Raw genomic sequence first — 25,443 nt, forward strand, 5'->3', positions numbered from 1 at the left:
TAGAATTTGACATTCATATAAGTCATTTACAGATAATGTTTTTGTATAAGGAAGTTTTGTAGAAAAAGAGGATATGTAAAATTTGTCTAAGAGGTGTCTAATGAAACTAAGCAATGAAAAAAGATGGAAGGCATAGCCCAAGCTGACCTGAGTAGTCAGCTAGTAGTCTTGATATGGCAAAGTGAGGACAACTAATTTATGACTAGTATATGTGAATAATGATCAAGACCATGAATAATGGCAGAATACTTTGATGCAATGCAGGTGGAAGGATCAAGTAAAATATACCAAAAACTGTTTTTGCAATGTGTGTCATGATTTTAAATTAGCCAAATTATGAACTAGCTAGAGGAAGGAAAGCAAAGAAAATATTTTATTATGCTATAAGTGGGAGAGTTTATTGATAAATCTTATAGCAGTGTACATACTTGCTTCCAACTTGCAGTTTTCAAGTTGCCAGAGTGTAACTTATTGCTGATGGTGAAAAGGAACTCTAAGATAAGGAAAAGTTTTGCAAATCCGTTAAAAAACCCCTAATTTTAAGCATTTGTTAAGAAAATTTTGTGCTTAGGAGAATTTTATGTCCAGGAGAGTTGACAGAGCTTTATTTGAAAATAACTAAAATATTTGAAAAGCTTTACATTGTGAAAAAAAGTTATTGTAGGGATATACACAACCCTGGTGAAGAAGGAGACTGAACAAGCTGAAACCGTCACGTAATGCAGGAATGTATCACACTGGCCAGTTATAAAGTAGAAAGGTTTCTTCTCACAGCTGTATATGGCTTTCTTAAATTTCTTTCTGCACACTTGTATTTTAAAAACTGTACTTGCTAAAAGTTAATGTTCTTGTTACTCTTATTTCTATCCTGTCAGCTATGGTGTATGAAACTATATGCAGTCTTCTGTTTTGTATAAGTAAATAAATATTCCAAATGGTCTTCAGGACAGACTGCTAAGGTTCAATATCAACACTAAATGTTCTTTTGAACATTTTAATCAAGCTTAAATTAAATCTTGCATTTCCAATAAGTTGCCAAATACTGTAGGGAAGGAGAAGTCCAAAAGCAAATCTGAGATAAAAATCGTTGCTGAAGCCAGTACTACATAACAGCAATTTTAAAAGGCAGTTGGTTGCCTTTTTCTTTTTTCTTTTCTTTTTTTTTTTTTTTTTAAAGCTGAAGAATCCACACATGCTGTGCAGAGTTCACACTACCCCTTTTGTCATTGGTATATTTGCAGGTTCTCGTCATTGTTCCATAGAAGATTTATACATGTACATATACATATACATACAGACACAGGTTTAACTCTTTGAGGCTTTTGAAAGAGCACATAAAGCTACAGGACCCAGGACCAGAGATCTATCAAGATGCACTTCTTGTAAGCAATAATTTCTTTATATCCTTAGTCATATAAAACTAAGCTTGCCTTAGACAATGAGGTAAGCCAAGTGATTCATATGCTGACCTCCATTTATTATCTGCAACCTCCACTACTCTGTGGTGTAATGATCTTTGAATTCGCACATCAGTTACTGGTTTTTTTGTTGCTTTAGATGCATTTAGCCTTTTTTATCTTGAGTGCAGATCCTCTTCTCCATAGACGACAAACCTCAAAGACTAATAACAAATGCAGTTTCTCGTAACTTCCTTCTGTCTTGAACTATTCTGAATAAAACATGTTGAATTAATTTTCTGTTTTCCTAATTCTTTTATCAGTTCCATCCCCAAAGAGATACTAAAAGACAAGTTAATTGCTGCTGTGTAACTTAAGTGTGTATGTAACTGCTCGTGACTTAGAATGGAGCCAAACAGTAGCAAACTAACTAGTCTGAGTAAGTGTGCATAGAAAAATAGGATTAATAGTGATAGGCTTTTAAAAGATCAAATCTTAACAAGACAAACTTGGTTATTTGGCAGTTACAGAATTAGTAATTAAAAAGAACACAGCAAGTATCCTGTTTCTGAAGACAGGAACATATATTGCTGTTTGATTAAAACCGGCTTGCAGGCTTTATACAGCATTCAATCTTTGCCACTTTCTATAGTAAGGTCCAAAGAGAAATAGTTGTCCACTGAAGTTTGAAGGGTGAAGCAAGAACATGGAAGGAAAATTTTGTACAGTGAAACAAGAGGTCAATAGGGGTTACGTGGTTAAAATTAAAAAATAAAAGTCAAATATCAGGAAAAAAATACCAGTCAGGGTCTCACCAACCTGTAAATAAACATTCTTTCTATGAAGGTGATGAGTGTTTGCTTATAACACAGAATTACCCTTGTGGTTTTATGCTGTGATGTGGCATCACGAGCTTTATCCAATTCGCTTTTTGTTTTTCTCTCCATCTCTTTCTCTCTCATGGGGCTTTACTGGTGTTCCAAGCTGCGGGTTATTTTGTCCAAAGGAGTCAGTTTTGATGTTTCAGTGTTATGTTTAATTTCTTCCTCTTTTGAGTTTTAAACTATCTTCTTCTTCATTCCTGTAGATATATTTTGTTCAAAATCCTTTTTATTTTCCTGCAGTGAACATGTGCAGTACTCCTGTCTAAATCCAATGCAGTGTACATAGCAGGGAGCCAGTCAGTCACTAGAGAGTGAATGGATGGCAACCTGGCACATTGCAGGGATCAGAAATTTAAGACAATTGCAATTTCTATACTCTTCTCTGTTGCTTGTCTTGACATCCCACTTTTCTGTGTTTTTTTTTTTTCTGAGTCCACTCTAATATTCCCTCCATCTATTTATTTAAATTTAATTTTTTCCTAGTTTAATGGTGAAGCTTGAGGTGCTTAAGTAAAGATGGCACCTTCAAAGTGTTCTGACCGTGGCTTTGAGCAAAGTCATCTCAAGAAGTTTCTCTTCACTAGTACTTGCAATGTACTTTTTTCATAATGCAATAGAATGGGACCAATTTCTTCCTGATCTCTAGTTTATACTTTACCACAAGAAAACAGACTCTTAATTTTTATGCAAGCTTGAGAAATGTGTCTAATAATCTTTCTACCTTATACTACACTATTCATTAGCAGCAGCCTGCTGAAGTAGGAGTGTTTTAATTGTTTTGTAAAAGGAAAAAAAAATCATTGGGTGCAAAAGCAAAGAAAGGTGCAACAGAAAGTGATAAAAAAGTAAGAGAGTGTGGGAAAATTAATTAGGAAATTGAAAGGAATAGCTAGAAAACAATAAGAACTTTTTCAGAATTCTAACTTCAAAATACAGAGACTTACTAAGATAAGCTTAGTGGAAAAGAGCACAAGACACTGGTATCAAGAACAAATTAACTCTGCCTATCTCAGAACCTAGGGTTGAGAAAACCACTGAGCCAATAAACTTAATGACATCTTTACAGCAACTTATCAGGAAAAAGCCCCACTTCTATCTGTGCTTGCATCTTTCTGAAAGGAATTTTCCTTTTTTAATGAGATGGAGAAGGCCAAACTTCTCTTCACAAGCAGTTCCCTGAAGGCATACTGGTGAAATGGAAATGTTACTTATCTGATGTAACATCTTCAGTGATGTTCACTGTCTGTTTTTTATAAATTCCAGAAAATTTCATTAATAACTAGTGGATGCTGTAAGCCCAACACAATTGGCCATTGCTGGTCTCACTCATAAAGTATTTCAAGTTCAAGTCTCCGTTATGGGGAGATGTAACTTCAGTGACAACTTGCATATAATCAGTCATTTTAACAGTTTTCAGACACATTCACAATTCTGACTTGTGAAGCGAATCAGTCTCTTGCTGTTTGGTGGGTTTATATAAGATGAAAAGTTGTAAAAATTGAACAGTTCTAAAGCATGTTTTGATTGACTGTAATCTTTGATTAGGTAACAGAGGTTTTTCGTCCCAGATGATTATGAAAGGAAATCTGAACCGTGTTGCCTTCCCAAGTCAGTCATTCATAAAATGTTCTTATCTTATTCTGGCTGGGTCTTCAAGTGTAACTTCAAGTGAAAGTTGGAGAAAACTAGTTTCTAGACCTGAAGTCCTCCAAATGACTCGGTTAAAAAGAACTAAATATTACATAGCATTCTAGTAATCTTCCTCTCTCTTTTTTTTTCCTATGTTATAGCAATTAGTAACAACTTCAGACAACTTCATTTAAATGTCAGCTTGTAAAAAATGTAGGGTTGTGGGGTTTTTTTGTGTTTTTGGTTTTTTTTGTTTGTTTTGTTTTATTAAGAGAAAGCTCCATGAACCATGGAGCTCCATGAAGGTTTTCTACATAGCATATGACTGAGTCATTGGCTTGCTAGCTGTCAGGGTACCCTCTCCTCTTTTTAGGGAGAGAGTAGAAAATAAGCGTTTTGAGTTTATTCCAATTCAAAGTGAATTCCAAAAGTCTGGCTTTTTCATGAAACAAAGTTTCTGTTTTTCTTACCACTAGTTTCCAGAAATGGTTCTGATACTGTAACTGCAGTATTCTGATTACTACATATATTTCCACAGGACTTGTAGAGAATGCAGTCACATAAAAATGTTGACATTAATTTTAAATCCCTGGAAAAATTTTATTTAAACTATCTTTACTCATTAAATAAAGATACAAATTATATCCAAGGCAGCGGTTACTTTTGCATCCCTGAATTTGGGGTGGTGGGTCTTTGGGTCTTAGGGATTGGCTGCTGCTGTTTGTAAATCAATGCAGGCTGGGATTCAGAGCTCACATCCCATCTGCATGCAGTTTGGTGTGCTGAATAGCTGTGTGTGTTTTGATTCTTGGAATTAACTGTGACAGCAAGATCATTTTGGCAGATGAATGCTCTGGCACGTGTATAGGTATATTTGACGGATGATGGTGATATTTGATTTCTTGTTCACCATACCTTTGCTTAAGGAAGAGACTTCCCTCTCTCAGCTGCTATTTTGATTTTTTAAATCAAATATGCAAATATATAAATTGTAAAGTCATTTGTTTTCTGGTTTTTGGTTTTTTTGGGTTGGTTTTTTTTTTTCATTTCCTTTAATCTAGGATAAATTCTGCATGCCAAGCATGTCCTTTGGCAAGTAAATGAATGTAAAAAGAGGAAATGTAAAAGGTTTGCCATTACTTCCTTTTTCATCAGCCTCCAAAATTTCCTCCTACGGACTACTTCATTTCATTTTGTTTCTTATAAGGCTGTATCCTCTTGAGACATCATTTAAACAGCAACTCATGTCTGTCCTCACTTGTGCATGCCCTCGGCAAACAGATGCAATTGCTGAGTAACAGGCATCAGTACTTTGAATGTCATTGGTTTTTAGGCTTTCAGGAAGATTGCAAAGGGAACACAGAGCTCCACTGGGAAACTGAGCATCAGTACTTCATTTAGTGGTACAGTTAGATTATGAAGCTCTGTGTGTGCTAGGGTATTTATTTCAGACAACTTGCTGGTGTGGAAAGAGACTTCTCAATTTTCTCTATCAGCAAGTCAAATGTATAGAATCAGTTTGAAGAATACAGACAAATCCTCTGATATAGATTTTAGATCAGGGTTTTTTTATTTTTAAAAAAGTACTTTAGTAAAGGAGGTGAGATAAATAAGAAAGCTGCTTTTTCCAGAAAGTTTTGGAGAATTTGTATCTATTAGCTAGCTCGTTCTCTTTGATTGAGTTGGTTAGTCATCAAGTTTTCTCACGTTTAAGAGAGGGAAGTAAGCTTTTCACTATAGAGCCAAAGTTTTCTTACACTAGTATTAACCAGAATTTCAGTTTGACTCAGTAGGCATTTGAGATAAAAGCAGTGTATGTGAAAGGAAGTTTTAGCCTTGATGAGACCTAGCACTGAATGAGTGTATGATGCAGGTGCACTATTTTTTCCTTGCTCAGTGAGTATTTACTGAATAACGACTGTTGCATTAATAGGTGAAGAAATTTGGCAGAAAATAAACCCCCTTGCAATCCAGCTGGTCGTCAGATGACAGAGGGGCTGTGAGCTGCTGGGCTTAGATTCTGAGAGACACCTGATTTAGCACTCTTTGTCCACGAGGGGATCACTATGAGCCTAGTCATGCCCAATAGAACTTCACGGCCAGACGCACTAATAGTGCAGTCTATTGAAGCAACAGAAATACAGGTTCCTATCAGATTGCCAGTGATAAATGTGCTGCCTGCAAAGCATGTGCAAGTACAAAGTGTTGAAACAAAAACCACAAAATAACAAGCCTGTTCTCTAAATTTCCCAGGGAGTCACTTGGTATAGCCAAGTGTTCGACTCTTACCCAACAGGCGTCCCTATGGGGGAGAAGAGGTGTTCAGCCTGTTGACTGATCCCAGTAGTCTGCGATGGCATCTTCACTGAAGTCCCTCTCTTGGGGTCATTTTTATGCTGTTTTATGTTAAGGTGGAGTTTGAGTGACTCTAGTCATACATACTTTTGTCATTGATTGATGTAGAAATTTCTTCCTTCGATTTAAAGTTATAGACCAAGAGAAGAGACATTCTGAGTGCAAGGTCAGTGAGGGGTGGTCGTACCTTGGAGGTGGGTAACTTGGGGATAGAGGTGTATATTTTAATGTTATAATGAGGTTATAATGAGCAAAGTTCACCCACAGGGTACAATGTTACTGCGCTGGTCTAGGTATGGTTACATCCAGCCCCCGAATCTGCAGTGATTTATGGACAAGTTTGGCCACGAAGCCTTCGCTTTACTTCCTCCTCTTCCAGTTATCTCCCGTAGGTTAGGGCACCGAGCTCCCCCAGTGTTCCTAACATCTAAGAGTGCAGCTGGTGTTGCTCAGACAACAATCATTGAGCCAATTTCCAGTGTGCCAACTGCATTCCACTCTGGAAGTTAACTTTTATGAAATGTGGATATAACATTAGCCTCAATAATTTCAACCTCAGTAACCTCACCTCCAGTAATCATTCCACAGTGCCATTACTCTGACAGAGTTATGAAAAGATCTATGTAATGATAATTATTTTTACCCAAAATTGATTAGATGTCAAATGTATGTAGGTAGAAGATAATAGGAGTAAGCAGCATTACACTGACTATCATAACAGTAACTGTTGTTATGAGTGCCTTGAGGGATATTACACTTACTCCGTTTCAGTCATAGTTTGCCTAATTTAATCTTTTAAAGCTCTGGGAGTTCTTCTCATTCCACTGGGTTAAGACAACGCCCTAAAGCTTCACAAGCTACTTCCAGGATCTAAGTAATTTTTTTACCTAGTGTCACTCTCTGCCTCTTCCCTCACACCTAGCCTGGAATTCCTATCTTCAGGACTTCATATGTAGATGTTAGCATAAAATCATTATGGGATCTTTTTTTGCACTGCTTCTAATAGGACTGGGGCTTTTTTCAAATATATGAAATGTATCATGCGTCTCTCTTCTTTTGCGCTTAGTCTTCCAGGATTAAAAGCCATTCACAGATTATTTTTTTTAGTTCTCTGAAAGCAACAGTGATACTTCAAAGAGGATTATATAAAAAAAAAAAGAGCTGTTGTTTCCAGAGAGAACCTGTAAGTTCTGTTTTTTTTCCAGTGAGCAAACTGTATTCCCTGGTGCAAAGGTGGAAGCTCTCCCTCCATGAGCATTCTCATATTACACAGTAACATAGATTCATGCTGTTATCTTTATCTCCTCAACTTCTTCTTAATTTCTTATGAGTAGCCCCTCATTCACTTTTTCATATACACAAGTTTTTGGAATCAGTGAGTGTTAAAATTTAGAGTCTTCTACAAATCAGAACATGATATATTGCACTTAACTCCATTAATTACCATGGATGTTGTAGAAAACACAAATATTCAGTAATGAGGCGATTTCAACATGTGGTGTCAAAAATGCCCTTGTACCATGGAAGTCATGAGCATTTTTACAGGCCAGTTGTTGCAGCAGGGGTACAAAGAGGCCAGAAGTTCTTCACAGTGATGGTATTGATGTGCGAGAGGGCATGGCAGCAACGCCAGCTGAAGCAACTCTCCTCAGCACATCAGAGGCTTTGACTCAGAAATAAGTCCTGAGGAAAATGTCACCAACAGAGTCTCTAGCCATTTCGGGGTGCCTGGTATGTCTCATGAGGCTGGAGACATCAATGTCCTTAACTGTGGCAGGTACGCTGTGGTTTCCTGATGAGGAGAGCTTGCCACAGGAGGTGAACAGACTGCATATTATCTAGTGAGGACAAACGGATCAAAAGGGTCTTCACAGAGGGGTGTGAGGGGCAATGAGAGATGCTTCTATAAGTGGACTGGCAGCAAAAGAAAGGTTAAGGAAAAAAGAGGCCGCTGCTCAGAGGGGTGGGAGACCTGATGACCAAGGGCATGCCGATGTCTGAGGTACTGAATGCCTTTCTTACCTCAGTTTTCACTGGCAAGGCCTGCATTTTAGACTCTTTAAGGTCCCCAGGGCTACTAACAGAGTCTGTGAGAGTGAAATGTTACCTACTATAGAAGATGATGATCAAGGTAGGGATCATTAACCCATGTTGCAGTACAGGCTGGGGCCAACTGGCTACAAAACAGCTTTTCAGAAAATTATATGAAGGTCCTAATCAGCAATAAGTTGAAGACAAGCCAGCAGTGTACCCTTGTAGGGAAGAATAAAAAAAAAAAAAAAAAAAAAAAAGAGGTCAGCTACATCTTGGGCCCTGTTAGCAGGAAAGTAGCCATCAGGTTGGTCCAGAGGAATGATTCTTGCTTTCTATTGAACTTTTGAGTCTGCAGCTGGAGTGCTGTGTCCAGTTTTGGGCTCCCCAATACAAGAAAGAAATGGACACACTAGGGGGACTCCAGTGAGGGACCAGCAAGGTGGTTGGGGGCTGGACCACCTGATACATGAGGAGAAGCTGTTAGAGCTGGACTTGCTCAGCCTGAGGAGGAGATGGCTCAGGGGAGAGCTTACTCTCTCTACAATTGCCTGATGGGAGACTAAAGAGATGGCAGGGCCGGGCTCTTCTTAGATGTGGACAGTCACAGGATGGCAACGGGGGCAAGCTGGAACATGGGAATTTCTGATTATATAAGGAATTATTTGCTTTTTTATTTTTTTTCACTGTGAAAGTGTTCAAACACTGGAAAAGGGGACTGTTGTGAGATCTCCATTCTGAAGACATTCAATGCCCAACTGGGCAAGGCCCAGAGCATCTTGCTCTCACTGGCTGTGCTTTGAGCAGGAGATTGGATCAGATGGCCCTTGAGGTCCCTTCCTTCCCAAGTGATGCTGTGATTCTAAATATCAGCTCATACTGTGTTTTGTAGCAAGCGTGACTGGACAGAGGCATTTCTGGAGTTGTATGGTGTTGTAGATTTTCACTTGGCATGGTTTTCTTAATTGAACAGTTGAATCAAGAATCTGTGCGCTCTTACATTCTTCTAATCTTCATTGCACTCAACATCTGTATGATGTGTATTAAATTACTTTTTGTTACAACAGAGTAGAAAGGTGCATGTTTCATTTTAACTCCAAACATTGTGTGGTGAGATTCTTAATGGATGAGGTTTTTTGTTAAGGGTTTGGTCAGCATATCACTGTACTAGGGCCCTAATAAACCCAATTAACAGCAATATTTAATTTTGATAATCTGTTTTCCATAATCACTTCATGAATATTTTTCCTTTTAAACAAAGATACCTATCACACAGTGCTTTCACAAACTGTTAAATCTACTGAGCTCTTGATATTTGATCACGGTAACGAACTTAAATATTTTAGAATTTCACTTTACTCTCTGCTGAAAATCCTATTTCCTTGTGACTTTGCTGCATTATTTTTTTTTCATTTGGAGAGTAGATTAATTCTACCTTTAAAATGGAGAAAATTCCAGAGTATCTGACTTTAAAAAAAAAACTATTTTAGTCAGAACATCCAAGGAGGATTTTATCCAAGTCAGGAGTTTAAACAAATCATCAAGATTGTAAGACTTGAAAATAAATAAATAAAGTCACAGGTTATAGAGCTCTTCTGAGCACTTTTTAAGTGGCTGATGATGCTCAGAATATCAGAATGATGTCTGTGCCAAAAACCATATGTGCCTGGTTTTCGTGCTATGCAATACAATCTACAATTTCTTCTTCTCTTTTTGGTTCCATCTTGGGAGGGGAGGGAACAAACAAAACACCACCTTCATAAATATGAGAGAGATGCTTTACTGCTACAAAAAATTTCAAAGTATGTTGCCAAAACATTAACAGCAAGATAAAATACATCAGTCTAATTCTGTAGAGAGAGGATGATAAACAGAATGCAATTGGAGAATCTTCATAAGGAAAGGGCTTATGATTGTAACTATTCCATTAAATCAGCCTTTTGTGGATAGCAGCCAGTAAGGTTCATGGAAAATATTGAAGGAGACATTTTGTGGAAAACAGTAGAAACTGATAATGGAAGTTATGAAGTTGCTTTTTACAGAGTAGAAATATAGGGTGTTAATCCCCAGGAAATGCAAAGAAAACTAGGTGGAGAAAGAGTGAGAATATTTCTATTAAGTCCAAAGTAATCTTTTGGTAAAAATTATGCTCCTCCTTTCTCTGAGCCTGAAACAGATAGACGTGAGAACTAATAAGTGTGTATTAAAAAAGTGTAATTTTTAGAATAAAATTGAATGTGGGGTTGGCTTTTTTTTCATGTGTGTTGGATGTGTTATAACTGAATCCAAAGAGGATCTTGGAGGACCAGTTTTGGATGGCAGCCATCCTGTTTTAACTCAGCTTATACTGCTTCTCCTACCCACTATTGGCAGGGTTCATACAAAAGCAGCTACTATCAGTATCTTTGGGTACGCTACATGAAGGCTGTCCAGAAACCTTTGGTTTATACAGTTGCTGCAAAAGCTGCTGTGGGAGTAAAACAAGCATGGCAAGCCAGGTTTCCATAATAACTGTTTTCTATATTTTTTTTTTCCATTGGAAGTATTACTTCCCTTTTAAGTAGCAATTGGCATTTATTTTTAATAATAAACTGATAGCCAGTTCCTTTTTCTTGCAATCTAATATGTTGGTTTTGACAGTGTGTCTTCCAAGATTGGCTGTGGTACCATGCAGTGCTCCTCAGCACCTGACTTTTTCAACTTTGGGTGGTATTACTAATGCGCTGGACTGTATGTTTGAGCAAAGACTTTAGTTTTCTGAGATATCTGAGTCCTGTTTCTGGGTGTATTCCTAAATTTCATTAGTATGTAGTACACTGGGATATTTTACGAACTGGGTTCTGAAAATCTATCAGCCTCATGTTTGTGTCACATTTAGTGTATTGTCAAGACTAATAAGAGCTACATATTAAACTTCTGCATATCAGAGCAACTTTGTCGTGGTTAGTATTGAAGTCAAGTACTTGCAGTGTCCTATGTCAGCAATTTATAAAGTGTTTGCTAAGTAATCTTGACTGAAGTACTATAAAAGCAATTCCAGGGCATAAATTTGGGCCTGGATGGCATACTCTGGAGTGAAAGCAGGAGGTGGCGGCATATTTGATCTCTAAAGGAACTTAAGTAAGAGCATATGACTTTCTCACAGTATTTAAGATCTGCCTAATATATTGACTTACTGACAGGAGTGTACTCTGTCCTCTGAGAACATATGTAAACCCTGAGTTCTTTTTTAAGTTTAAAGAGAAAGACACTGATTCTAGGAAGGAAGGGTTTGGGTTTTTTAATTCCATATATATTTCCTGTATGGCTCCTATTACTGCCATCATACCCATCTCAGTTCCTCTTTTAGTGCTAAGTGCACTTTAATTTTAAAAATGTGTATTTTACTTTACTTTGCTTTTTAGTTTTGGATTTTGTTTTGTTTTGGGTTTGGTTTCGGTTTTTTGAGACAGAAAGGTAAATAGATTAATGTATCAGCGACTTTTACCTTTATTTCTATAATGGTATCTACATTTATCTCTCTGGCTGTGTTCTTTATTTTGTTAGTCTTAGAAGTCTTTATTTAGGGAAAAATTCAGGTAGGCTTTCATTTTTCCTCCAAAAAAATATAAACAAGCCTCAAAAAGGCATAAATAATTGTCGCAGGTGACAGTCTCAATGTGCCCGTCTTGAAGCCATTTTTTCCTATCTAAATCTAGATCAAAACACTTACATGACTTCACCAACCAATACATCCTCTAAATCAAAATTATTTAATTTTTATTATGATAATGGAATTATTTTTCTTTTACCAGAATTGAAGGGAAGATAAAGGGAACAAGTGTATTTTTTTTCAATCAGTGAATTTGAGAAAGTCAGTGATTTAAATTGATTTTTTTTAATGACAAGGTGAAAAATATGAACAGAAATAGCATTTATCTTAAAAAATATAAAAAAGGTTAAGTGTAGATGAGCTTGTTTTTATTCATCAGAACTTTCCGGTGATCTCATTATTTCTTCAGTGATAATTATTATTTTAATCTGAAAATGTATTTATAGTGGGAGTGCATGCATCTTGCTAGGAAATCCAAGAAAATACCCAAAAATTCTTTTCAGGATGTAAATCTTATTCAGAGACCCCTTGACACAGACATCCTGTTCAACTTTGCATTTGATTTTTGGATGCAACAAAAAATGATCAGTCTTTGCACAGAGACACCAATGAATATGGTAGGTAAATTTGCTACTTTGACAGATTTTGTTAAAAATGTCTTCCTTTTTCAGATTCTGAACTTTTGCTAGTTATTTGCTTATTTCAAGGTAGTCGACATGCATCATTACATCATCTGAAGTAACTCATAGCAGAACATACTTCTGGGTGTTGCTGCCTCTGTGATTCAGGTTGTTCTGCAATAACTGAAAGTGGTGGAAATTCTTTGAGCTGAAAAACTGACGAGGATGAAACTTTTCCTCTTACATCAAATCTCTCACAGATGCAGCTCTCCAATACAATAGCATACTGAATGGTTAAACATCTCAATGTGCGGGTTCACAATACCAAGTTAATAGGCAAGAAGTAATGCTATACATTTTAATTTGGCTCTTGGGTTTGGGGTATTCATGGAAGCACAGTACTGGTTTAAAAGTGGAAGTCCTGGTGTTGTGATTGGTGTTGGTGTGAGCAGGCAGCTGAGGATTTTGAGTCAGAGAGTCAGAAGGAAAGGCCCACTGCGGGAGGCGGTAGCACCATCTTCCCCTCGAGATTTTGCAGTGGGGTGCAGCTGCTGGCAGCTCCTTTTTGCACCAAACCTGGTCCTGAGCTTGCAGCTTTCATCACCACATCAGCCCATTTGGCAGCAGCTGTTCAGGGCTACCTGAGCCTCTGTGGCTCTGCCCGTTGTAGTGTTTAGAAAGGGGTCCATTCACACAGGGAGGTGCCATAATCCCACCGATACTAGTTTTGGCTTGTTGGCTTCTCACCGGCTATCTGAATGTGTGATACCCCTCATACCAAGCAGGGTCACAGTTATAACATCATCAGGAGGATAAAACTAACTTGCTTAATGGCAGTCTAACCCAGCTCGTGTTCATTGTTAATGGGTAAATCGACCAACACTTGGCATTTTGTGGTGACAGGAAAAGCCCACATGAAAAGGTTGAAGTAACTTTGCTAGTAGTTGGCTGCCCCAGGGTAGTTTTCTCTGTGGTAACTTTTCTATCATCTCTTGCTTAAAACCTAGAAAGTCAGAAGATCCTGAGACCACACTAGCATGGCCTGTATCCCCACTGAAAATCAACATTAAGTGTCCCTTTGCCCTTCATGCTGCCTGGGTTTCCTCTCCTCCTGGGCTTGTCTCAGGACACCTTGGGTAGGAAGGATTTGACACAAGTATATGCAGAAGCACTGCAGCTTTTTCAGCATTCCCTCTTGCATTATGCCCGCTGGGTCCCACTTAACCTGCCATTGATTAAGAATAGTTAACTGCAGTGGATCTTGCACTTTAGTTGAGAGTAATACCTGAAATAGTATAAATCCCTGATTGAAATCTCATTATCTTTGGAACAATATTAACTTCTAAAGGGAGCTCTAAAACCAGTACAGTTATTTTTCTGCTTGAACCAGTTTTAATAAAGTATAATGTGTGAGGCCTCTAGTTTCTGCTTTATGTTCTGTGTTATTCTCTTTAGAGTTTTAATAAGACTTCATGTTGTTTTAATTAATTGAACATCATATTATGAATCTGATATACCGATTATTTTTCTCCAGGCATTAAAGATGTCATCCATAAAAATATGAAATGTCAGAATTTATTTATTTAAAAAAAAGATTGCAAAAATTATTTGTGACAGAAGAAATTAGGACAATATATTGAACCAAAGTAGTTTCTTTTAATTATAAAATTATCTTAATTTTTATTTTAAAAGGGTTTGGAAGAGGATTGCATATGTTTGTGTATTTGAGGAAGGGTGAAATTATATATTAATGCCATAGGTGGTAAAATATGAGATCTTATTGTTACATGTTGGTGCACTGAAACTTTAGATCCTTTTCTGTGAAACAAATATACTCTTGTATATACAAATAATTTTTCTTCTAGGAATGGCCATTTATAATTAACAAATCTCAGGTATATTTCACTATTGGCTGGTGACAGAGAAGAACATGTTGTGCTTTCTTCTTTCATAAGATTTCTTTTCCTTCTAGTCTTTGAGGCAGTTGTGCAGGTAACTGTTTCTGACTGCTTGTTGTAAAAGAAAACTGGTATGAATTTGAAGTACTGCGATGTCAGTGGAATTAATAGAGGTAGATGCTTTCCAAACTATCCATCAGGACTTTCAGACCTGCTTTTGTGCTGTTACTGTTTCACCTCTGGCAAATGGGGAGAGGGCAAAATTAGACATGCTGAAAGTAGCAGCATAATTATTCTGCTGCAGAAAGATTTCTGAAAGATTGACAGGGTGGACGTGTTGACAGAATGTGCAGGTGTAATGGCATTAGACTTTTCTTGAAGTAGGGGGGTAAGGACCTGCATATTTGTTGGGAGCAGACTTCCTTCTAAAATCTAGAAAATGATGCTATTTTGTAATGGGTCTAATGGTTTTACTTTCAGAAAATTGTGTGTATGACTACGTGCATATTTATGCTGTTTCCTTCCTACTCACCCAACCCTCAAATACAGTTTTCAAATGCAGGTATCTAAGCCCATTCTCAGATGTCTCACTAGAGGTAGATGATTTTCTGACATACAGAACAGTCACAACTCCCACTTTAATACATACACTTTATTTGCTTTGTTGCATTTCCTTACCTGAAAGGTAGTACAGGCTATGGTAGTAAAATAAATATCATACAGTTACACCATACGGTAAAAGTTCTTCATTGCTGTGGCAACTAGGAATTTTTCTGCCTCAGTGTAACCTCAGACTAACATGTAGTCTCCTTCTAATTAGGGTTTCCATCCTAGATATAATGACAAGAAAAATAGACAAACAGTAAAAATAACAATTTCCATTAAAGTTAGTATTACCAGAATAGTTTCTTCTTCTCTAATCTAATGGCAAGGATTTGACTGGATCAAATCCTAAGTGAAACTGTCTCTACAAACATAGAAAGCTCTCTATGTTTAAAGATTGGTTTCTTTATCTATTTATTTGTATTTTCATTACATGTAAATGAAAGTAGTTACTCAGCGTTTTTCTTGGTCTTCAAGAAACACACCAAGAAATCCATAAACTCTTCCAAAACACATGGAATTATGTAATAATTTACACTTAATTATAATTGACTAGAAATTAATTGTTAGATGTCTCATAAAAATTTGTTTGATTATTTCCCTATGAAGAAGGGAGAAATATAAGGCCTTGTGCTATGTCTGAAAAGCCAGCCCTGTGAAAGAGGATCTGCACAATAAAGACTTGTACATACGTTCAAATGATTGGGCTGGTGCTCTTGAGAGTTACTACTCCATAGCTGAGGCAGCTCACTGTTAATGAAATGAAGAAGCCCACACCATGTTTTCACAGTTTCTGTCTGTCAGCAAGAGATGGCCACATCCTCAGATGCACCATCTCTTGGAGTCTAAAAATAACCTAAATTGAAGGATGTTTTGCTTGTTTATGAGGATAATCTTTTCTGAAGACAGGGCCCAATTTGCTAATAGATATTTTGTATCTTCTTTTAGATAAAAGAAGTTTTCAGACATGAATTTTGGTCCCTTCTTAATTCTGGGACTGGTAGAATTTAAAACCAGAACAGTGATAGATGCAACTTAAGCAGATTGTTTTCTGCAGAGCAAAGTTATACTTCTAGTTTCCACTCAGAACACCTGATTCTCTCTTAGAGGACTGACCCTTATCCTTTGTTATCTTGAAAAATGTGTTTGGAACCTAGAAATGCTTTAATGATATTCATAAGCTTATCTTCCCAATAGAAAAGACCTTTTTATCTTTCTTTTTAATCAAGTAATTAGCATGAAATTCAGAGATGTAATCATACCAGACTGGAATTGGGGTCATGCCATACACAAGCTGAATAGGAGGCTTCATGACATGATGATGTATAGCCATTTCAAAACAATGCTTTTAACTCAATAATTCTGCCCTTTAATTACATTTTAAATCTCATTTGAGAAGGTTTTATCATTATGTAGATTTCTCAGTAAATGCTTTCCTTCTTAGACCCAATAAAAACTCTGCTTATGGACTGGGAGAACAAATTATTTAAAAGCTTGATGAAGGGACCAAAATCTTCTTTCCCACGTTGTTCATTGTGACAGAGCTTGGTTGTATTAGCTAAGGTGGTCTATATGATAACAAAACATTATACTCATTAGTGTTAGATTTTCACCCTTAGATTGTTTGGAAACAAAATAGGCCCCTAAATCTTATCTCAGTTGTATTGTGAGCTGAGAGAAAAAAACCGAAACCCAACAACGAGTTCTTAGGACTATGATATTTAAAAGAGGGAACTCCACTTGGACCAGTAGTGTCTTGCAAAGCAGAAAAAATACTTGTCTTTTGTTACATCATTAATCTAAGTCACAATATTTTCAAACTAGAACTAGTGATGTATTTTTAAAAAAAAAAAAAAAAACAAAAACAAAAACAAAATAAATTTCTTTCTGTTTAAATACTTTGAGGATAATGTCTAGCTCACAAGAATGGATTGTCATAAGGAGTAGTGCAAACTGGCCTTCTCTTGCCAGAAACAAAAGGACTAGATCAAGAGCATCTTGCACTTAGTCTACCACTTGTGCTTAAAATGCATTGGACTTGCTGTGCTGCAGCCATTAATTCAACATCTCCAGAACTATATCATCCACAAAACCATTCCTCTATCTAGCAGGCAGAAGAATAAGCTGTGGTCCTGAAAAAGGTGCCATGTATGTGGGTCTTTTTGCTTCCAAAGGCTGCTGGAGTCTGCAGAGGTATCAAAAAAAAACAACAACAAACAAACAAAAAACCCAAAAACCAAACCCCAAACTCACTGAACCCTCACACAGAGTTTAATGCTTTAGGCAGAATCAGTGTTTTGCAGAAGTTTAGATATAATTAAATAATTTAATTAGATATAATTAAATAAAAAGTAGGATGTTTAATTTGAAATCCATCCCTAAGTTGTGCTGGACAGAACTGCAAATACAGGCAGTGACTCCAGTTCCTGCATCTGTAGAAGCCATAAGGATGTTACAATAAAACTTTGGCAGGGGAACCTTTTTTAGTTATACCAGCTGAGCTCCCCTGTTGGTAAAAATTCATAGACTACGCCAACCTCTAAGAGCTACTCTATCCCCTTTGAGTCCATAGAGCAGAAAACTGTTCTTCCTACATGTGCTTTGCTCAGTAGTATTGTTAGAACAAAAAAAATACAATACTGACTTGAAACAAGTTTGTAAGTTCTGCCTTCTTGAGGCACCTGAAATAATGTTTAACCAATAAGAATGCAAAATAAAAGCAGAAGGAAACCTACATTATTGAGGAGTTTAGAGATCACCACAAAAGAACATAAAAATTTAAGTTTTTTACTCACAGAAGGCTGTATTTTAAAGAAAGTAAGGAATGGAAGAAAGGGAAGGGGAGGGAAAAGAGGGGAAAAGAAGAGAGAAAAGGAGAAGAAAGAAGCAGGAAAGGAAAAGGAATAAGGAAGAAGAAAAATAAAAAAGAGGAAGGAAAAGAAAAAGGAAAATAGAAAAATATAGATAAAAAGGAATAAAGAGGAAAAGACAGGAAGAGGAAGGAAGGAAAGAATGGAAAACAAAGAAAGGAAAGAAAGATGAAGGGGAAAAAGAATGAAAGAGGGAGGAAGGAAAAGAGGGAAAGGAAAGATGGAGGGCAATGAGAAAGAGAAGGAAAAGAAATGAAAGAAGGAAAGGAAGGAAGGAAGCAAGGAAGAGAAAAGCTAAAGGGGAAGGAAGAAGAAAGAAAGGTAGAAAAAGAACAGAAAAAAGGAAGGTAGGAAAAGAGAAAAAAGGAAAATGCAAAAAAGGAGGATTACATAATTCATACAGTCTGTACAGTATAAGAGGTTTAAGAAAATATGCTACTAATTCAAACTATTTAAAATGTTTAGCTGGTTTTTTTCCAGAAATTATTTAGGGGAAATATAATATACTCTGTTAATATAAATATGAAGGGGATGATTAGTTCAGCTAACTGCACAGATGGAGAGGGATTATAGAGGGGTCTTTGTTTTGTTTTGAATAACTTTATGACAGCTTTTCTAGCTATTTCAGTGTTAGTATTACAGAAACGGTACTGTAAGTATAGTACTTCTGAGCTATGTATAGTCACACAGGTATTATGTGCTGATGTTTGGAGTACATGTATGTAATTATGCGGACTAACTTTATTTTTTTAATTACTGTTAGTAAAGACCCCTTTTTTCCTCTGTGTTGATTTCCTTTAATCAGACGGTGCTGCCTTTAATTTTGTAAACCCTCGTACCTCAATTAATGCCACAGTACCTAGAAAATGTGAAATGCTTCACTGCAAATGAAAAGTACAATGCCAAGGAGGGAACTGAGTTTACGGACGAGGATATAAATGTTTTAATTTATTCAGATTATTACACAATTAATTTTGTTTCTACCTTGTGTAGAAGACAAATGTTTTGCCAGCTGTGCTGCATTAGTTTCCATGTCTTAATCTGACTCATGTATAGTCCAACTAGTGTAACTAATTCCTTTTTTCCTAGGACTTCATTTTGCTTCCAGCCTACCACTCCCTCTCTGATGTATTTCCAGAATAATGGCAGATTTTGCCATGTGTCATGTCCTTTGTGCGCCATGCCTATATATTGCATGTGGGATATAAAGGATATTGACACTAATTAATTATTTCTGATAACGTATCTCAAACCGTATTGAATTCTCATAGGACTGTCTCTGCTATGTGGAGGCTGACAGGGCTTTCAATACACTGGGTTTCACAGCAATGGCTCTGTTGTGTTTTACAGGGCTCTGTGTAAAATAAAACATGTGGAGCCACAGATGAATTTCTTTTACCTACCAAGAGGATTGGTACAGAGGGGATGTGTACTTCTATGGAGAATGCTAGCAGTAGTTCCAAGGGGAAGTGAGTTCCAAGTGAGAAATATATCCATCCCCTAGCCTGATGGCAGTATTGGGTGTGCTGTCCTATAGCCTTAGTGTACTTCTTCCCTGAAATCGTGTGTAGAGGTTTCAAGGGCTCAGGATAAAAGCAAAACAGCCAGAGCAAATTTCCTCACCCAGTTTTGTCCAAGCAGCCTGTTCCCCTCAAGACAAGTTTGTCATCTCTTTACAATTCTTAGTTATGTGACTTAGCTCTAGACATATTCTATATAGTATAATTATGTAAATACACATTTTTAAATGTGTAGAAACTTGTATTAGCTATTCATCAAGGTTTCTATGAACAAATATTATGGTACCTTTTATCATCTAACTATATAATTCACCTTAATAAAAGGGATTTCACTCTGAAGCTCTTTGGCAAATCTGTCCTTGATGAGGCTGCAGTTCTTCCTAATCAGTTCAGCTCACTCTAAGCAGTAACCTGTGATCAGAAAGATGCGGATTTGCAAATTGACTTAGGCCAATAACCAATTCTCGTTAATGAATTACTGTAGCCAATGTATTCCTTCATTATTTGTTTTTAATTTTGCTACCTGCTCTTTTTAAGGGAATCTATTTCCACACAGCCTCAGTAATAACCACTACAGCAAAAATGCAGCACAAAGTCAACCTAAGTCCAGCTGTAACTCAGTAGGATTGATATACCAGGATTGACTTTTTATCCTCTGTCATTCCTCCACGTGTTTGAACACATTGGAAAAGATGAAAATGCAGCAAATAGTCTTTATTTAGTCTACATTCTATGCTTCTTGGTATGATGTGTAACGATAGCATACTTTTGCAACTATCTTAGGGGTTGAGATGAGATGAGATTAAATAAATCTTCCTGCTTTATTCTTGTCAAGAAAAAGAATCTAGCTCCTATTGATCTTTCACTTGCATTTTTGACACATGGAAATTACTTACTTCAGAAAGCAAATAAAAGGTGCATAGATCTTTTTCTTGTACTCTGCTTCTCTTGGGAGGTGAAGGAGTCATAAAGAAAGGATCTGAAATGCATCAACCAAAATGGAGTAATTACCTTTGTTGTTGTCTTGCTTCTCTGTCATCATAGACTTCCTGCTTAGCTGGAATAAACTACTTTTAGGAGCATTAAAAGATGTGCAGTTTACACAACTAATTGGGAATATGGAAAACCACATCTTGAATACTAAGCTTTTGATAAGAGTGGTTCACTTTTTGTTTGTTGTCCGTTTAACTAACTGTCCACATTTATTGTGATACTCTCTAGTATTCTGAAACAAAAAAGATATGGCTTGATTTTATTTTCAGAAATAAATATGTGTCAGAGAAAAGCATGGAATGTGTAGACTATGAGAAACTTTTTCTAAATCAAGAAAAATATGGAAGTGCATTTTTGTGTGTGTGTGTGTGTTATAAAATGCTGAGTGTATGCACAGTAAAACACCAAGGGGCCAAAGATTCGATAGCTTTCTACTGTGAATTATTATTCAAACATACATGTCTCATGGCACATGTTCTTGTTGAGGAAGAGGCAGCTGCTTTCATCACCACTCTAAAAACTAAGCATTTTGTGCAACATATAGTGCATATGATAATTCTTTAATTCAGCAATAGATTCATTGGTTTTTAAATGTGGAAGTAACTGGGAAGTATACAAATATTAACATTGAACCTTTTTTTAATGTGAACTTTATCCTTTCTTACTGTTTTGCTGTTTACATCAGGTTTGTAATACTTAACATAGCTTAAATAAAACCTCCAAATACATACATAAAGAGAAAGAAGTTTGGTAATATATTCATCAGTGAAGCAAACAAAAACAAAATATCGCAGCTGGAAGCTGAAGCTAGCAACATTCAGACTTGAAGTAAAGTACAAATTTCAAGTAAGGGCATTCACACCAGGAGTATTACACATGGTTATGTACCTTAAAAATTACATTTTTAAAAATCTAAATTGTCTATTTAACATCAATAAATAAAGATACTATTTATAATACAGTTGCATTATGCAGAATTATTCCAAACTCATTCCTAACTACTTTACTGGTAGGATGACCATAGATAAAGTAAAGTAGTTGGACAAGAACTCCTATACTGTACCAAAGACCTTCCTAGCCCTCTTTGAAATTGCTCCAAATACAGTGCTAGTTGTTACTGTGCAAGAAATGGTTATCCACCAAAGGACGACATTTGGAAGAGCAGTAGGTGAACTAGCACAATCTACTCATGATTCAGTGCAGCTAACATTGCACTTAAAATATCAAATAAAACCAATTCAATTAGGAACACACCAAATAGGCAAGTTGTGTGCACCCCTCCTTCAAAGTCATCCTTCTAAAGAGAATTACAACAAATTTCCATTAGGGGCTATCTGTGATGCTCAGTTAGCACTGGGTCTTCCTCTCCAATGCTACAAATTGTTTCCCCTTTCACACTTCATCCCCAGCACTCCCATTTCAGGCAGCAGGAAACAACCACCAGAAATCTTAATGCCCAAGTATCCCAGGAGGAAATGCAGAGCTTTATTGACTACGTCGTTTTCGTGGTTTCTTTGTGTATTTCTTTAAAAGTGAAAGTACTTCTGTGCATATGTGTCTGTGTATAGAGTACGTGTGTGCTCATGTATGTGGGTATTTAAATTATTATTATTATTACTTTTATGCTGTTTAAAGAGCTTGATTCAACCACTGTTCACCGCAACTAATCTGTGACCTCGTGGAGCTGCAGCATGCAAATGTCTTGGAGCAGGGCGGCCAACGTACAAAGGCTGCATTGAGTGTGTGGGCAGGCAGGAATGCTGGTACCAGGCAGCTCTCTAAAGAATGTTCTTTTGGCAGAAACAGCCTTGCTAAAAATGAGGAGGAAAAATGAATCCAAAATGTAGAGCTGGCCTGCAGTTACAAAGTGATAAGAAAAGTTGGCTGTTCAACATGAGCTGCCAGTTGCATATTCTAGGTCCTTGCTATTCTCAGGCCCTCCTACAGCCATGGCCCTGACCAGTGTTTTGATATAGCACAAAGTGGCTGTTTATTGCTATTGACTGCTGAGGCCTGTGCTCCAAAATGCGTTCTGTCAACAGAATGTAAGTGATCTTGGCATTTTAAAGCTCAGCTGCTGTAGACACGTAGATTTCTTGGAATTGCCATGCAGCAGGACCGGTGTTGCAGTCCCCAGCTCAAACTGAAAATGTTGCACAGGAAGACATATCATGTGAAGGTCAGATTTACCTGAGATCCTGAGAGTTTTGTGGGTTTTTTCTCTCCTCATCAGCATAGTAGATATATCTTGTCCTTGCTTTGTTGCCTGTCAAAGGCTAGATTTCGAACTTTCTAAATTCTGTTCAGTGTGCTCTGTATGGAAAAAAAAAAAGTGCCATTCAACACAAACGGCCTTCGCATGAAAGGGAAATATGGCTGTGCATACAGTACACGATATTGCTATAGAAGGAGTATAGGAGGAGTAAAATCCGTGCTAACTCTGTGTTATACCAAGGATTTTTCTGCTCCTGTGAGAAGTAATATTTTCTACAATTTTGTAAGAATTCACAAGTATTATTTTCTGTTTCTTCCATAGGAACTGCAGGCAGAAATTGATGCTCATACTGACATCTTCCACAACCTGGATGAAAATGGGCAGAAAATCCTGAGATCCCTGGAAGGCTCTGAGGACGCAGCCCTATTGCAGAGACGTCTGGATAACATGAACCTCAGATGGAGTGATCTTAGGAAGAAATCTTTAAACATTAGGTAGGATCTGAATGCAAGCAAAAGCCTACAGTTGGTGCATAAAGGGGACTGCTGCATTTTGGCAGTAAAAGGTTTTGATTTTGTTTCTGATAATACTATTTCTGTCCATTTTGAAATTATTTGTGTGGTTTTGAATGTTGGCTTAACTCTGTAAGAATGATTAGGGGTTTTTTGGTGTGAAAATTATAGTAGGGGATTAGGATTTGAGGCATATGATGAGGTTTTGTAATTACAGAAGGAAAGATTAGCATGTTTGTACAGTAACTGTACCCCCTTTAAATGCAGGCTTTTTCTACAGCTGGGTATGGCTTATCAATGAGTCATGAGAGAAAGTTATTAAACAACCTATATTTATGATAAGCTTTATTTATAAGGCTGCTAGTTCCAGTGTAAAACTAAGAATAGCTTTGCTAATAAGAAGACACATTATTTAAGATTTTAGCTGTTGTCTGGAGAGTGGACAGAATTACCAAATAAAATCCAGGGGTGAAAGGAAAGCCATAGGTAGTGTCAGGAGAGGAAAATATTCTCCTTGGAAGGAAAACTGTAATAAATGGTAATGTTACAAATGCTGAAGCAGAGGTACAGGCTTCAATGGGCTGAAGATTGCTTTTCAAAAGAAATTGTCCAGGAAGATTCTGTTCAGAAATATGACTTTCACAATAGGCAACACAGCTCTGTTGCGTTTAGTCTCGGGTGTTTTTCATTTGCTTGCTTGCTGTGTGTTGGTGGTAGTTCAGAGGGCAGCAAAAGGCAGAAGTGTTTTTCAGTGTATGAAATATTGCCTCTTTTCAGCTCAGGCCATGAAGGATGTCAGTCTGTGTAATGACAAAAGCTATCTTCATAACATCAATCATTAAAAATAAATGAAGGATGTGAGGTTGAAAAGATATTAGTAGCTAGAGTCAAATTCCTCCTTTTTTTTTTTTTTTTGAGAAGCAAAAGAAGAAGGATATAACCCTTCAAGATCTCTCTGAGAATTTTTTCTTCTTTTACCCATGACCTTGCCCAAATGCAGTGATGTTTGAGAAAAGAAAAACAGTCCATTGGCCAAATATTATAAATTAAATATATGGAATTTTCTGTCTTTCAGTTTTTGCAGTTCAATGTATTGCTGTCATTAATCGAGTCAGAAATAGTAACCCTAGTTATATCACAGCGACTTCTTGCATTAAACATTCAAAACAACAGACCTCCTCTCTCAAATATTTGCTTTCAGTAAAAGGCTCAAGGTGTTCAACAATCTATTGATTAAGATAAGAAATAATTCTTAACTTCGAAGACATTTCATTTAAATGTTGCTGGCCACCAGACTGGATGAACACGCTATTCTCAGCCTGTCTGCTTGGAGCTATTTCTTTCCATCACGCGCTATGGAATGGATTTCATCATAACTACCAATGCTTGCACAGAAGAGGTATAAAAGCAGAAATACGAAATGTTCCCCAGGCAGCAGTCCCACAAGTCTCCTTATTTAGCATAAGCTTTACACTGCTGAAACAGAAGACCCATGCTGTCGCTCAGCCATTCTTTTCTAAATCTATTAGATGAAATATATTGTAGATATCAAGAGAAGCCAAGCTCATTTCCATTATTACCTTTGTTTCGTTCTAATAAGTCAGTACGGTTTATCCTAAGAAACACTTTCTTTCTTATAAAGAACTAATTTTTAAAAACTTTTTTCCTATTATCTCTTTTGTCTGCACATGCTTGAACACAGTTATAAATATGACTGTGTGCATATAATGTACACTAGCATGCACATACACATTCCCAAAGCTGAAAGAAGGGCAGAACAAGATGGGTTCAGGAAAACCGTTCACCAAACTGGAGAAGGTCAGAGCACAGCAGCAGTAACAAAACTGCTTTGAATCACTCTTCCTGCACTCTTTCCCTGTAAAGCTGGACCTGGGGAAGCAGGGAAGACCCTAGTGTTTGGCTCCGGTTACTGCCTTTTCTGGAGGAGGTGGAAGCTTGCATTTGCTAAGATAAACATGGGAGACGGGAGTTAACCTGACTCGGAAACTTGGCTCCCTGACTGTGTCCCCTCCAAAAGCCCTATGGTCCTTGATGTGGCTGTTGCTCCCTGGAACTCCCCATACAACATCGCAGCTTCTCTCCCCACTCATTGCTTTCAGAAGCATCCTGGGGCTTCCCCAGCCCTTGCTGCCTGCAGGGCTGGCCTTTCCGCAGCAGCCCCACAGCTGCCCTGTGAGAGCAGCATGGTCTGTGTGTCCCCTTCCCACATAGCTTGTAAGTTTGAGAAAGGAGAAAATTTTTCATCAGCTCACACACCAGAGCAGCTGAGCTTTCTGTCAGCCTGTGGCTAATCTGTCCCTTTC

The 25,443-nt window shown here is 37.2% G+C and overlaps 1 protein-coding gene across 8 annotated transcripts in view; it reads left to right on the forward strand.

Moving 5' to 3' along the window:
* Nucleotides 1-25,443, forward strand: part of DMD (dystrophin) — a 1,139,896-nt gene that overhangs the window by 911,340 nt on the left and 203,113 nt on the right. For all 8 annotated transcript variants that reach the window (XM_064473561.1, XM_064473589.1, XM_064473531.1 and 5 more), the window contains one exon: nucleotides 22,929-23,101. In XM_064473561.1, the coding sequence (XP_064329631.1) occupies nucleotides 22,929-23,101 (173 nt within the window). The remainder of the gene's footprint in view (nucleotides 1-22,928; nucleotides 23,102-25,443) is intronic.

This window comes from Phalacrocorax carbo, chromosome 1 (assembly GCF_963921805.1).
Source record: "Phalacrocorax carbo chromosome 1, bPhaCar2.1, whole genome shotgun sequence".
In the NCBI taxonomy this organism is placed as follows: Eukaryota; Metazoa; Chordata; class Aves; order Suliformes; family Phalacrocoracidae; genus Phalacrocorax; species Phalacrocorax carbo.